Genomic DNA, 15687 nt, shown 5'->3' with positions numbered 1-15687 from the left:
CCGCATCAACCGTGAATCCCGCTGCCGTCTGCAAATGCGCCGCAGTGTTCGCTTTTTTTTATCAATGCGGGGGGAGGGGAGGGCGAGGGGAGGGCGAGGGAGGGGTGGGGAGGGAGGGGAGGGGGAGGAGGGGAAGGGGAGGGAGGGGAGGGGGAGGAGGGGAAGGGGAGGGAGGGGAGGAGAGGGTGAGGGAGGGGAAGAGGAGGGAGGGGAGGGAGGGGAGGAGGGGGAGGGGGTGGGGAGGAGGGGAGGGGGTGGGGAGGAGGGGGAGGGGGTGGGGAGGAGGGGGAGGGGGTGGGGAGGAGGGGGGGGTGGGGGTGGGGAGGAGGGGGTGGGGGTGGGGAGGAGGGGGTGGGGTGGAGGGGGTGGGGAGGAGGGGGTGGGGTGGAGGGGGTGGGGAGGAGGGGGAGGGGAGGGGGTGGGGAGGAGGGGGAGGGAGTGGGGAGGAGGGGAGGGGGTGGGGTGGGGAGGAGGTGGGGTGGGGAGGAGGGGGTGGGGAGGAGGGGGAGGCAGAAGGGGAGGAGGGGAGGGGGGTCGCGCATGCGTGGCCCACAGATTCACCGCCGCCACTGGGGGGATGGTGGTAACGGCTCCCGACAACAGCCTCCGCGCTCCCCTCGGACTCTCGTGGCAGCAGCAGCGCGAGCAGCAGTCGAGTCGAGGAGGGCTTCTTTACCGGCGTGGTGGTTGTTGTTGTTGTTGTGGAGGGTGGTGGTGGGGGGGAGCCGCGTGAAGGAAGAGGGAGTGAGGGAGGAGGAGGTGCTTGGTGCAGCCACCATGCTTCTCGTGCTGCCGCTGATGCCGCCGCTGCTGCTGCTGTTTCTCGCCGTGGCTGGAGAGGATGGAGCGGGCCCTGGTGGTGAGCAGTGGACCCCCCCCCCACCCCCTAATCCTTTAACTATTTGACCAGGTTGTGGGGGGGGGGTAGAGGTTCGGGAGGTACTCTCTGAGGGGTTCATCGGTGGACAGTCGTGTGGAGTCAGAAGGTCCCGTCGAGTCGTCCGTTAACCAGGTGGTGAGAATATGGGCATGGTGTCCAGTGTGCGTGTGTTCAAGTGTTGTTCAAGGGAGTTCAGGGATCCAAGTGGATGCTGTAAGCCGTGGTTGGTCTGATGGCCACATGGACCAGAAGCTCAACGTGGGATGTTTATGATTTGACACTGGAGCGAGGGCTCTAGGAGGTTTAGAATGTTGGCCCATGTGGATGTCTATAGGAAACGTCCACGTTGCTGCCAGATATATGGGATGGTTATATAAGTGCTGTGTGGGACACGGGTATCGTCCCGTGATCTTTGCATTGAGATCTTTTGAGCCTCCCTGTATTCTAAGGAGGGTGGGGGGAGACCAGCATCAATGGACGAAGGATTGTCCAATCGAGCAACTTTTGTGTTGCACATTTGCATGCGAGGCAGCGTGACACAGCGACGATTAAAGGGCATTCAATTCGGAGAAGTGTTAGCTTCGAACAAAACAAAATATACAGCACTGCGCGGCTTGGATGTGTTACTGTACTGCCATTGCATGAAGAGAGGGGGGGGTGGGTGGCAAAGAGGATGGATGGATGGAGGCCGAATAGAGGTCGCAGATGGTTTTTTTTGTGTGTGTGGAGGGGATGGAGGGACAGATTGACATTGGTCCCGAGGGACTGGGCGAATCCATCCACGTGTTTAATTAAGCGCTTGCAGCGTTTCAAATGAATGAATGGATGATGAAAGTGTTTTCTGCTTTGCGTTTCAATTGCCAGGGCTCTCTCTCTCTTCGCCCATTCATCATATTCATTCATCTGATGTGATGATGGTTGCCTCCTTGTTGTGATTCTTTGCACGTGTGTAACTGTACCCACGTGTGTGTGTTGATTGTGTCTTTTAAGTTGTGTTTGTCTGCTTTTGTGTGTTGTGTATTGCCCCCTGGTTAATGTGGCTGCTACTGGCATGGCTCACGTGGTCTCATCTTTGTCCTTTGTAGTGTGTGTGTGCGTGTGTGATTTATTTTGGAGAAGATTTACAGCAATTGTGTGGTCCACCAATTTGAACTACGTTGTGTTTTATTGCGTTAAAATGCTCGCGTTGGAAGCTCAAAACAGATTTCAAGCAAACGACAAAAAAAAACAATCGCAGAACCCAACATTTATTCCACTCCATTGATTTTGTTGGGCCCTCGCAGTCATAAAGATTTGAAAGCGCCATCTGCCGGCCAATCGTCTGCCCACTTGGCTGAATTGTTTATGTTACGTGTTAATTCATCTATAAAGCTCATTTAAGTATGTTCAATTTGTAAACATTGGTTATACTGTTGTGGAACAATTAAGATTTTTTGAAAGGCATTCCCTTATGCCACATCCCTTTTTTGGACCAAAACTAAAGTAGCCATCACATTGAGCTGTAATGCAACAACAAAAGCAAAATGAACTAACTAATATATGTGCATATAAAGTGTTTCTAATTATTATGTACTCGTGTTCGAGATTATAAACTCTATGTTCTGCAGTAATCCTGATTTACTGGGCGAGATTGTTTTACACTGAAATTACAAAATGTAAATCGGTGCCTATAAAGCAAGCTTCCAACAATGACCTTGTCATTGCTGTAATTAGGTTCAAGGAAAATTGCCTCCCCCATTATCCTTGGGTCGCCCTGAATCTGTAGCAGACTCATCCCCCGGGCAGCCTTTCCCAAGGACCTTTCGCGCTTTCCCTCCATAGGGATAATATAAGCTAGGCTCTATTGATTCCACTTCTTTAATAGCGGAATGCCCCCAGTTTTACTTGGAGAAAGCCCCCCCCCCTTTCACTCCGGTTACTTAATCTATTAATCTACATGGCTTTGTTAACATCCTTGCTTGCCTTTTGGCTTCTTGAATATTCTCCAGATGTAATGCTGGCGACTCAATTCATTTTGACCGCACGGTAATTTAATGGGATGGCGGTAGTTTTTGCGCTGTGGCCCTTTTTGTTGTTGTTGTGAACATCCCTGGAGGGTGCACATGCACCTAATGCTGCATAGTGCCTGACCAGCACCCCACTGGCAAGCAGCACACTGCAGAGCAATATCTCATCCTGATGCAGCATCCTGAGTGCTCGCGCGCACCGCTGCTGCCGATTGAATCTTCCGCTTATCCCACTTCAAAAACAGGGTAAGCATCCCAAATTAAGTTGACCTCAAGCTACGGGCTTGCCGTGGTGTTGTGGTCAGCGCACTGGAGTTGCACTCCAGAGGTCACCAGTCTGATTCGTTCTCCCGGCGCGGCAGTTGAAACAATGGGCAGGTTTCTGAAATTCCCACCCTCCCGCTTCCGTTCACCCAGCAGTATAAATAGGTACGCCATAGTTCATCGGCAGGTAGCGTGTAGAGAAGGGTAAAGTGTAGATACTGCTACCTCTTCCAAGGCACCTGACTCGCGTGGAAGAATAGGCCAGATATCCTCTAGCGGAGTCGGTTCTGCCAGAAGTGGCGTGAGGAAGAACTTTCCGGTGCGAAAGAAGTTCAACATGCATACGATGTGGCCCTTAGCATGCGCAGGACACTTCTTTGTTCCATTACGCTGAGGCGGGGGTCGTGTGCTCATTTCCACTCCCATTGCACTGTCCGGCGCCTGCCAAAGACGGCGTTTACCAGACTCGTTGTAAACTAAATCGTTGCAGATGCGGTGGCTGTCACGGTGCACGTCAGGGACGTCCTGACGCATTTTCCCGTCGAGGGGGCCTCCGTTTGGGCCCTGGAGGAGCAGACGGTGCAGGCCGCACGGGTGACATCACTTGCGGGGGCTGCCCAGCTGTCCTTGAGCCTACGCCACTCTGCCCAACCCCCCGTCCTCCTCCTCTTGGTGAAAGGCTCCGGTTATGTGCCTTCTACCCTCCAGTGGCAGATAATCAACGTCCCACGTAAGTCACAATATTAAATAAAGAAATTGACACAACAAGGACTTCTTTGTGCTGCCTACCTCGTAAATGACTTGCACTTGTTGAGGTTTTCAGTAAACAAGCCAGAAAGGAATGATTACAAAAAAGCCCTGCTTGCTACGTGAGCCCATTGCACATTGCAAGAAGTATTTGCTCTTCTTCGGGGCATGTTTGGCTTATTACCAAAACAACAAGTGTTCTGTATCGTCTTAGCTACCAGAAGCCACCCAATCCTGCGGGTCCACATTGAACCAATTCCCATATAAAGTTGGTGGGTTGTTGCCATGTTGACTTGCGGCAATTTGTTGTCTCGCTATAACGCGTTGTTTTTGCATTACAGTGGCGGCTACTTTAAACGTTCAGCTACTACCTGAGGATCCTGCCCAACTGACTGTCTACAGGGACCTGGTGACAGTTTCCTCCAGAGTTAGAGGTATGACCTTGACCATTTAGTACGTTATGAGACCTCCTTTACCAGTGGCAAAATATAGTAGTAGGTTTTTACCCTTTAAACTGGTACAAAACTGACACCTTTATACAAGGCATCATGTTTGCAATAACCACAACACAAGCAGTCAAAATGCAAATAGAAAGAAACAACTCTGATAATGATAATAATATGCACTGTCCTTTAAGTTGATTGGTCCACACCCGAGACAGCTTTCCTTAGAGCCTAGTCTCCATTGGTGTTGGACCAGATGACGCCAAAAGGCGTACAACTCAAAGACAGCGCACTATCAGAGTATTGAGAGCTCGGGGTAAGCATTAATGCTGTCTCGGGTGTGGACCAATCAACTTCAAGGACAGTGCATATTATTATCATTATCAGAGTTGTTTCTTTTTGTTTGCATTTTGACTGCTTGTGTTGTGGTTATTGCAAACATGATGCCTTGTATAAAGGTGTCAGTTTTGTACCAGTTTAAAGGGTAAAAACCTACTACCATTTAGTACGTGTTATGTTTTATTACCATGTCGGTCAATAGGGTTAAAGTCCACTCTGTGTCCTAATCATATATTGCATGGTGAATTGTTCAGGTCTATGTGGCGGACAGCCGTTTCAAAATAGGCAACAACAAAAAATTGTGGCGGTTTGTGTTTCTCTCTTGTGATGAGACTTTGTATGATGAACGTTGAGATTTATAAGGGCACTAGGTGATCAATAAGGTCTGAATTGGTCTGTAATAAGATAGGCACTGATAAGGGGTTGACAGGTATGTGTACGCTACAGATATAATGAGTAAAATAATGTAATATACATTATTGAATCGATGCAAAACATTTCTACTGTATGCACTTTACATTTTCAGTTCTCAAACATATTTGGCAAGCCGTCCCTTGTGTAGGTTTTCATAATTCGGCAACATATTGTTGATATTACACAATTAATTGAAAATCACATTCTCATGTAACCGCACTTGTCAACATCTCCCTCACCCACATTCATTACAATTGTATATCAGTAAAAAATCATTTATGTTAGGGGTGTTAACTTTATTGATGTAATATTCCTCAAAATATGTTTCCCTATGCTAACATTTTTTAAAAGTAATATTAACCATGTATGTACACAACTGGCACACACCCTCTGAGCATGGCCTGTTATTGGTTTGACATCATTACGATTAAATTCCATTCATCACGTGTAACTTAATTCTACTTGTAATGTCGCCACTTCATCCTAACTTAATATTTTTTCAAAACGTATAAAGTATGTACATTTTTTTCTTGTTTGAGTAAGATACATTTTTTTGAAATATTTACACTTCTTATTCTATTGATTTTACACACTCGTGAATCGAATAATCAACACCAATTTGAACCTAAATTTACATAAAAACTAAACTATTTTCCTTTGACCAGGTAAGGCCCATTAAGCTATATAGCTCTTTTTCAGAAGCGACCTGGCCACAAATAGCTGAATGAAGTGGCTTATGTGGAAATTTATAGCACCCAAATACTATAAATGTATATTGTTTCTAAATGTGGAGGGGAAAAACCGGCGGACCCGGAGAACAATCCATGCGATCAGGGGGAAAGAGACATGCAAACTCCAAATATCCAGGCGTCAGACGAGGTAGTTAACATCTCGCCACCACAGTGCCCTAAACTGGCACGAGTCAAAACTTGTGTTCTGCATTGCAGGTCACAAGTGGCATTCTGCAGCGCAGCTTCACCCCGGTTCCCTCGTGCTGCCGGCAAACACCAGCTACAGTGACCTGGAAGCGTACCTCACCGTGTCCACGACTGCAGATGAGCTCGAACTCTTCCCTCTCCCGCTGGGAAGGGACGTCAACGCCACTGGTGAACAACATACATCGTATAGCCCTCCGATGCATTTCCTGATTTACGGGCATGTTTTTCAGCATGATGTCTTGACGTTTCGCCCCGACGTGATGGAAGCTTCTTGAACAGTTCCTCGACATGCTGGGAGCTTCTTCAGGAATTGTGGGTGAAAATGTTTAATTAGGGGTGAAATGTTGGACGTACCAAAAAATACGCGGTTCAACCCGAAAACTCATTGGAGAGTTATACAGCACAACCACAACAACATAGACAGTGGTAAAGTGTATGGTTATCAATTTCGGTGAATGCTGGATCCGGAATTATATGTTGTTCTGTACTCTTAGGGGTTTTTTCGGTAAAGTCACGTAGGTATTTACCTACGTGACTTTACCGAAAAAAACTTAAGAGTATGAATCCTTGCAGTCACGAAAGCTTCAAATCTATGTTGTTCTGTGTTTGGTGTTGGTGGCATGTAACATATCAGTCAAGTGACTTAGATTGGTGTTCCGCATTGACTGTGGCAATGTAACAGCATGTGTGTTAACCATCCGTTAACTTGCAAAAAAGTTGGAATTATGGTTATTTTGTTGCCGTTAATACCGCTTGTCAAAGTGTCTTGCATCTCATCTCAACCATTCATTCCGTTGCCCTTATGGCAGTCTCACCTAGGGAACCCCTAAGTGGCAGCTGTCCCTACTCGGCACAAGGTGTACGCAGCACAAGCCTGAAATTGGGTGTTGTCTGTCAGCAGGGGGCTATGCTATAATATATATTTTTTCACAACTAATTATTGTAAACCTAACTTCTGACAGTGTGGTGTGTTCTGACACAGAGATGTCCCCATCTTATTCATAATCCCCTTATCTTCTTGGTTCTTTCGGTAAAGTCACGTAGAATGGAAATAATAAAATAATAAAAATAAAACATAAAATAATTCTCACGACGCTGTCTTTCTGACAGACCTGTTCTTCGCCTGAGGACGGCTGCTTGCGTTGTGGCCGAAACGTCGTGAGAATGATTTTATTGTTTTATTTTTATTATTTTATTATTTCCATTCTACGTGACTTTACCGAAAGAACCAAGAAGATGAATCCCTGCAGTCACGAAAGCTTTAAATCGAAAAATCCCCTTATCGTTCATTTACAATACAAAAACTTGAGGAAACTATTTGCTTTTCGTCGCTGTGAACCCCGTACATCGATCCCAGCGTCGACGGTCCGCCGCGCTGACACGCTTGCCGCTTGCGCTCGCAGGCACAAACGGGCTGCTGAAGTTGATCCCGTCGGGTGCCGCTTGCCTCCGGCTGTCGAAACACGGCAGCCGGGAATCCAACGTGACGGTGGCTGGACCTGTCCAGCTGTCGCTCGCCCTCCCGCCTGGTGCCAGCCTTCGAGACGGAGACACCGGCGTCGTTTGGGAGTTTGACTCCAGCATCGGTGGGGCTGTCGGCTGTGCTTTGATATACAGTGATCCCTCGTTTATCGCGGTTAATGGGGACCGGAACCCCTCGCGATAGGTGAAAATCCGCGAAGTAGGATTGGCCCCCTAGGAATTTCCGTATATGTGTGTGTGTGGGTACCAGAATGTTTAAAATATGTATATTTATACTTTATATATATATTTTACTTAAATCTATTTAATTATAAAACCTTAATATTATACATTCACTCTCTCTCTCATACGATACGTATTATGGTGTTCTACACTCACCAATGACAGTAGTATCTTGAGACTTGACTCCAGTAATGACGACGATGACAGTGACGATGACAATGACGACGATGACAGACCTGTGCAGTTCGATGAATGTGATGATGAATGATGATGATGGTGTTACTGCACAGGTATAATGAGGCCTTTAAATCAGTTCGAAAAATCCGCGATGCACTGAGGCCGCGAAACTTGAACCGCAAAGTGGCGAGGGATTACTGTAATGTAAACCATGGTTTGCTTACCAGTTGTACGGCTTTGTTGCGGTCAGCAGAGGGCAGTACTGTACAGCAAAACCCATTACATTGTACGATGCTCCCCACCTTGAGCCCGCATTGACCAGCATGGTGAAGTATGGTCAAGCCGGCAAAACTCACATTGGATCACATTGGAATGGGAAGGCTCTCATTCAGCAGTGTATTGACAAAAGGGCTGTACATGTACACATTCCAGTTAGATATTAGGCATTTTTTTTTGTCTTGCATATGCTTATTTGTAGTCTTGTTTTTTTTTACTCTAATCCATTGGCATTTCTTGAAAAATTCTATAAATAGAAGAATCACCGAATATTTTATGCATGCTTTCATATTTTGTCTTCAGCATAAAAAATGCAGTTAATTAATCAATCCATGATTACGTGCCTAATAGATATACATTGTGAGAATATTTGGTACAGTTTGGCAACCGATGTAACCGCAGTTGTATGCCACATTAACCCAGAGTAAGAGCCATTCATTTTTTTAGGGTAAAGTTACTGTTCCCATTTACTCTGAATACAAATAATTATTATAATGATATTTTATCAGATAACTTGTAAACACGCAATCGGCTGTGACATCTGGGCATGTTGTATAAACGTCAGCCTTTATCCCTTAAACGTCACTGCAATCAAATCCAGTGAACTTCCCTGGTTGGTACTTCAACTCATTCATATTCACGAGTTTCCAATGCTGTTCCAAGCCCTCGTCACCCCTGAGTCACCATTTCCTTTACAGCATTGGCTACCTCTGTGCAGCGCCTTTCAAACGTTTTCAAGGGCGTTTAGTTATTTACCAGCAGCTGTTAGTCGTCACGGGTAGAGAAAACGGTAAGTGTCTACTATTGCTTCTTGGAATCTTGTGCAAGAGGCTGCTGATGAAACCTGTGCCGACCCTCTTGCTCATCACTGGCTCTTCTGGTACCAGAGGTCTGGTACCAGAGGTCGCAACCCGTACCCTACCCGATACCCGTTTGCGATCCTGGTGCGGCCGGGTACGGGTAGGCCGTGAGTCACCGGTGAGTAACCGTTTGTCACTCATTTCGGGTAGGGTACGGGTACGGGTAGCGTACGGTTACCCGTACCCGGCTGGGTACGGGGACAGGTACGGGTACCCGTTTGCGACCCTGGTGCGGCCGGGTGCGGGTACGGGTAAGGAATCAAAACCCGTTTGCGACCTCTGTCTGGTACCTTTCAGTAAGAGTCGCGAGCTGCACACTATCGACCGACCGCCCGTCTTGACTGTGACACGCAGGCAGTCATGGCTGCTTGGCTGTGTTGAATTGTGAAATTGCAAATGCCACTACTAGTGCTGTACTGTACTTATTTTTCATTCGGATTTCATTATTAAGGGCATTGGGAGTGGAATGCTGCACACACGGTTATTTAATATTAATACTGTATTCGGCGAACGTCACGCCATGATTGTTGAAGTGATAAGGAAGCATTAGCTGCCATGTGGTTTGAAGGACGTATGGCTCTTCTGATAATTTAGTGCATTCGCGTTCAATGCACAGCAACGCAATTAAATTAATTTAGGAATTACGGGCATATTGTTTTGTTTATGCACTATGTTCGCTGTTATGGAGACTGCATACTTATACTATATACATATTGTTTCTTAATTTTTGGTGTTTAAACACTTTAAAATAAGTATATAATTTAAGATGTATTACCTGTAAGCCAATTTTAAAAGCATTAAAGTATTACATACGACCAATGAGCCATCAACTCCGAGAAACTTGGATTCATATCCAGACAGCAAGCCGTGATTAAATCTGATTCTCAAGAGTAGCGAGCTGATGGTCTCAGCTTGCCCAATGCCTGCAACAAAAACCATTGTATTAAATGTATTTTTTCTCTTGATTAAGGTACGTTGTAATTTTGAGAATACAATTTTCTTTAACTGCCACGTGACAAAGATTTTTCTGCATGAGTGTTCCTAATGAGTTCTTTGTTACAGGACGTGCCGATCATACATTTGGAACAAAATTTTTGTTACTAAAAAACAATCCATTCCGGCAGACGGTCCACGCATAGAACGTGAAATGTAATCCGTGGCTAACAATTGACACGTGAGCCAGCGACGTTGGAAAGTTGACATTGGCTGCGGCAACTCTGGTGTCGTGCCGTGTGTGCGTCAGGCGTGTGGAGGAAAACGGGGCTGGCACAGATAAAGCGCTCGGGAGACACCCTGCTGTGGATGTACACGGCCTTCAGCTCTGGCTGCTGGCTCCTTGCTTCTCTGGACAGAACTGCAAGTACGACCATCGTGTGTTTTAAAAAAATATATACTTCCTTTATATATAAAAAAAAAACACTTTCAGGCAGGGGTGGGGAACATTTTACCTTAAGATAAGACATTTTCAACATACATTTGCTGGGCCACATGAATTGTCATTAAACCTTGCTCACACGAGGACTATGCGTTGAATATGTGCTGAGAACTGTTTAAAGACAACAGGTGACTGAGGCTGTTAAAATAGAAAGTGTTGTCATGTCGAAAATATTGCACCCCCTAGTACCAAAATTAGTCTGGCTAAGATGCTTGCAGTGACGAATGAATATCGTTTCTGGGCCGTTTTTGAAGTGATCTAGCCTCATGTGGCCAGAGGCTGTATGAAATGAAGCATTCTCTCTGTGGACTGTTCCCCATCCCTGCTATAAAAATAATATTGTATTAATTCTCAAAATGTGCAAATAAAAAAGGTGGTGCGGATGGGTATAGTAAACTTTTAAAATGCTGTGGCGCCTGATTTCTCGAGGATTGCCTGTTATGATGTCTGCGCATGTTCGTTTTCACAGTAATCGCTACGTCTGATACGAAACGGGACATGCCGAGCTACCACACCATCCTACTGCTCGCCATTCTGGGCGGAGTGTTGCTCATCATCCTCTTCCTGCTCTGCCTGGTGATGTATTACTGCAGGTAGTTACAAGCCCTCAGTTCAATGATTCGTGTCTCAATTCAGTGTCAAGAGCAATGTGATATATTGTGGACACAGTTAAGTGTGAATTGTCTGTCTGACACAGGAGGAAGCGGTCGAGGGAGAGCCTGCGAAAGTTGCCACTATCATCGCCAGCAGACACGTTGCCACTTTCCAGGCGGGAGCAGGGTACGTCCACCTCCTACGCCAACCTGGGTGCCATTAGCACTGCCACGTCCAGCCAGGAGGAAGCAGGGATGAGCTCGCAAATGCTTAAGCTGTGCTCAAGCTCGGCAGCCGCCTCTCCGGAATTTGATTTTTCAATCGGGGACCATGGTGACACGTTTCTGGGATCGGCCGACACCCTGCCAGTAAAAATGGGCTGCACGCTGCGGGGCGCTGACGGCTGGTCGGAGAGTCTGCAGTTGCTGGGTTCGGCTTCAGATGTCTTGTTGGAGAACTTGAGCAGTGCCAGGGCATGCAGGTCCCTGGCTGAGGACAGCAACCGAAGCGTTCGCTCGGCGCCGGTAGCCACTGAAAACATAGCCATGACATCGGTATTGACAGCGACAGCTGCGAGCCATCGTTCTCTACTGGCACATGATGATGCTGCATCCGACTCCAGGCAGACTTCGGGGAATTTGGCAGCAACGCCGCTCGCTCACTCAGCCGATGACCTGCTGATGGACCGGAAGGTTCCCGAATGCTTTCTGACGAGATCCGTCGATCACTTAGGCATTCTGGGATCACCGCCCAGGCCCGGACGGCTCTTTCTCTTTGGCTCTGTAAGCCAGGTTAATGACAAAATAAATGGAAAGATGGTGCAAACTTTGGTGATCCCTTCCCAGTGTGTGACGCTGCCCACAGACCATCCTTTACTTTGTGCCAACGGTGCCATTTCGTCGGAGCAGCCGTCATGGGTTTCTAACAATAACCAGACCCAGGCAGCGGACGCATGTCAGTCTTCCAGCCAACATTTGCAAGATGGGGTGCAAGCGTGGGAGTCACGCCGTTTAGATATGCCCACAAATGGATTGGAGGTCCCTGTAGCAACTGCGATGAATGGGGAACTGCAGCCGGTGCCACACGGCACTGCCGCCCTGCTGGAGCTGAAGGAAGTGAAGCCCCTGAAGCATCCCAAGGCCTGGTTCGTGGCACTAGACGGCTCCGTCAATGCTCAAGTGCGGCACTCGTACATCGATCTCCGCAACGACGCGAGTCTGGACACCGGATTGAACCGAAGCGAGGGCAAAAAGGGCAGGCGGAAGGCGGTGCCCGTTGCCAGTCGCCTCGCGGACGACGGCAAAAGTGTACGCGGACGCCGGGAAGAAGTCAAGCGAGAAGGGACACAGCCCCCCGCCGTTGCGGCGCCGCCGTCTTACACCCAGCTGGTGTTTTTGGACGAGATGGACCAGAACAGCGGCAGTGAGAGCGGCACGGCAACCTGTTCTCCGGAAGAAGGCTCTCTGAGGCCTCTTCTGGGCACCGAGGGCAGCGCGGCCGACGCTGCGTACGCGCTGACGTCGTCGATCGACACGGAGAGCCCGGCAGACGTGGACATGAACACGAGCCAGAGCGAAGAGGGAAAGTTTACGCAGGAAACTCATGACGGACCCGAAGCGCATGACGGACCCAACGGGCATGACGGACCTCATGGGGATGACGGACCTCATGGGGATGACGGACCTCCCGACGGGGATGACGGCGGTGAAGGCGGTGATGGGACAAAGAGTCGGTGGCAGAAGCGGGAGGAGAGACCACTGATTGCCTTTAATCTACAGTAAACCAATGTTTTGTCCAGATCAGTGAAGGTAGCGTTAACGTCGGCTTTGACGCTGAAGTACAAAGTCCTCGGCTTTTCAAACGTGCTCATGTTATCATGTTAAGGCAGAATGCTGCCACCTCTTTGTTTACTGAAATTACCAAACACCAATCCTGTAAACAGTGCCCCTGACCGCCAGCCTAGACTACATGATGCTTAAAGCATACAGACTTGTATTGAAAGTGAAATGCTTTACTTTTTAATTGCCTTGAAGTCATGCTGTCGTCTCATGCGGGTGTTGGGCCAGGTGTCAGTAAAATGGACACTTGCCACTTGCCTTGATACCAGATTATTTTACCCAATGTAATGCAACTGTAGCTTTTAATGTATGTATTGTAAATGTGCAAGCTGAGGACAAGGATGAATGATTAGAGGGAACTTAAGAGCAGTGTGATGGAATTGTGTGTTTTTTAAGGCTGCAAATGCATAATCATTTTGCTTTTTGTTTTAGTCATGTATTCAGTTTTCTTTTTGTACCTATTTATTATTCAATGTTTTAATCTGCATATTGACAAAAGCACTTGTAAATGTGAGCTTTAGTTATTTTTTATATAAATCACTGTAGAAATGTGTTTTCTGTTATTTTACAGCACCCAGGAATCAACTGCCACATTGGGTGCTGGGAAGATTTTTAATTCTAATGCCAGAGCTGTATTGTCATTGCCATATGGACACCTTGTCCTATTTATGCAACTGCTGTGTGGACAGGATGGTTGTAATCAGGTGAACATTAATTATGCGTTTTTCAGTCTGCATACAGATTTTGCCCATTTAAATAAAGCTTGTACCAACATGTCTATACACTTGAATTGTTTTTGGTAGTTAGTGTTTGCTTTTAGTATGTGTTAGCTACTTTGAGCGTCCATGAAATGAGTTGGATCAAGTCCATGCAATTGAAATGCTTTGTCTAAGCTCTCATCAATGATGTCGCGTTTTACCACTGTTGTTGGGTCACTCATCACCCGTAACAAGTCTGATTTATTGCTCAAATGAGTATTGAGTGCTCCTCTGTTTGCGGCCCTGAGCCACTGGTCGAAATGTCACATTCGTATGATGGGGGCGCGTCAATCCCTGTGACAGCTAATATCTGGCTTCTCCACAAACAAGTACTGACTATATTGATCCTGGAGGGTTGATGGGCTGAATGAACCCCGAACCAGGATTTGAACTCACGACTTTTCGAGCGTGAGTCACTCGCTCAACTGTGATGAGGCAACTGAATTGAATTAATCGCTGCTCAGGACAAAGTTATGGTTTGGGTAACACATTCCTGCGGAGGGAGCTGGTAGTAACGTTGGGTTGCTCGGTCAATGGCCAGGGTCAACGGCGGCGTGGTGTATTCCGTAAATATGCCCGACTGTGAGGGCGGGCACAAGCCGGCGTGAGTAGGTTAAAGTGTGAGTTTTATAAGGGCACCACGGGGTGACCAGCCCCTCCCCACCCAGCCCCACCCTCCCCACCCAGCCCCTCCCCACTCTCCCGTCCCAGCCCCTCCCTGCACGACGGGCGGACGGACACAATAATCCCCTGTAGGCTGGTGGAACCAGTGGGTTCCTACCAGTATAAGTGATGTAAGCTTGAGCATTATACTGTCACGATACAGACACGACCTTATAATTGCTGTATTATAAACGTATATGAATTAAAATTATTCCGTAAATTCAGCAATCCTAATTGCCAAAAATGAAGCTTCCCAGTGCAGTCGACTGTTGATAATCCATTTCAACAAAAACTCAGTTTTGAATATTCAGACTCTAAATGTTCACTAAGTTAATAATAATGATAAAAAAAACTACAGGTTAAATTTCAAATGAGTGTTAAGAGCATTGTAAAGCAATAGGTACATGGGGAACATGAAACACGAGCTTGTTTGCCCGTCCAAGGACGGGTGTATATAGTAAATCTGAAATAGTCAATAGAAAAATTGTTCAGCTCATGATTATTAATGAGGGGGGTTGCCCCCATGTGGAGTGACGTCACCCGCTAATGGTTATTGGGGAGGGGTGCGGCATGTGGAGTGCACGACCTTGTGCGTTCGTGTAAATTTCCACGCGGGCATGAATATTAATGAAGGGAGGGGGGCTCTTTTGCAGTGACGTCACGCACGGATGCAGCATTGTGCTGCGTAGATTGATTCTTTACCGTCACTTTCTGTAAAGAAGCGTCATATTTGAAGCTAATTTACGTAATAAACTATTTACGGTAATTCAGCTCGACCTTACTCTGCGTTCGTGTAAAAATCCACCCACTCATGAATATTAATGAGGGGGGGGGGGGGCCTCATGGGAAGTGACGTCACGCGCGGGACGGACAGACATTAACTGGGTGATTATAGTAGGTAATAGGCTGGAATTGAAAGCATTTAGCTCGGGGCCCTTGAAAGTGCGGGGCCCGTAGCATATGTAGCTACTTTTGCTACTGGGATAATCCGACGGTGATCATCACCACTGGCGTTCCTCGTGGTTGGGAATTAAATGGGGGGGGGGGAGGGTCACAAGACATTTAGACTCCACCCTGTTAACAGCAGCTCAGGGGGTAAAAGTCCGTGGTGGATTCTGCATCTTAAATAAGTGGGAGATCGGACACTCGCACACACGTACAAAGATTCCCCCCACGTGTAGCCTTAACAGGACTGTTGGATCTTGATTTGAAGCTTTCGTGACTGCAAGAATCCATACTCTTTGGTTCTTTCGGTAAAGTCATGTAAGACTGTTGGGGCAAGTGCTGTTAGCGAGTAGCGCCAATGAAGGTCGGCACGGCACACGAGGGGGTGGGTGGCCATCCTTGATAG

At 47.3% G+C, this 15687-nt stretch overlaps 1 protein-coding gene across 2 annotated transcripts; it reads left to right on the top strand.

Moving 5' to 3' along the window:
- The first annotated feature begins 696 nt into the window (after positions 1–696).
- On the top strand, positions 697–13689 carry LOC144938202 (protein FAM171A1-like). Of its 2 annotated transcripts, none has more exons than XM_078866001.1 (8): positions 697–859; positions 3641–3880; positions 4239–4331; positions 6041–6199; positions 7435–7617; positions 10292–10408; positions 10953–11076; positions 11181–13689. In XM_078866001.1, the coding sequence occupies exons 1-8, from the start codon at positions 778–780 to the stop codon at positions 12856–12858; spliced, it is 2676 nt and encodes an 891-aa protein (XP_078722127.1). In that variant the 5' UTR covers positions 697–777; the 3' UTR covers positions 12859–13689. The 2 variants fall into 2 exon arrangements, with proteins under 2 accessions (XP_078722127.1, XP_078722128.1); XM_078866002.1 differs by having other exon boundaries at positions 700–859; positions 3721–3880.
- The last annotated feature ends 1998 nt before the right edge of the window (positions 13690–15687 follow it).

The sequence above is a fragment of the Lampetra fluviatilis genome, chromosome 21, assembly GCF_964198595.1.
Source record: "Lampetra fluviatilis chromosome 21, kcLamFluv1.1, whole genome shotgun sequence".
Classification (NCBI taxonomy): Eukaryota; Metazoa; Chordata; class Hyperoartia; order Petromyzontiformes; family Petromyzontidae; genus Lampetra; species Lampetra fluviatilis.
Note: the sequence above shows the minus strand (reverse complement) of the source record. Positions and strands in the feature narration are given on the sequence as shown.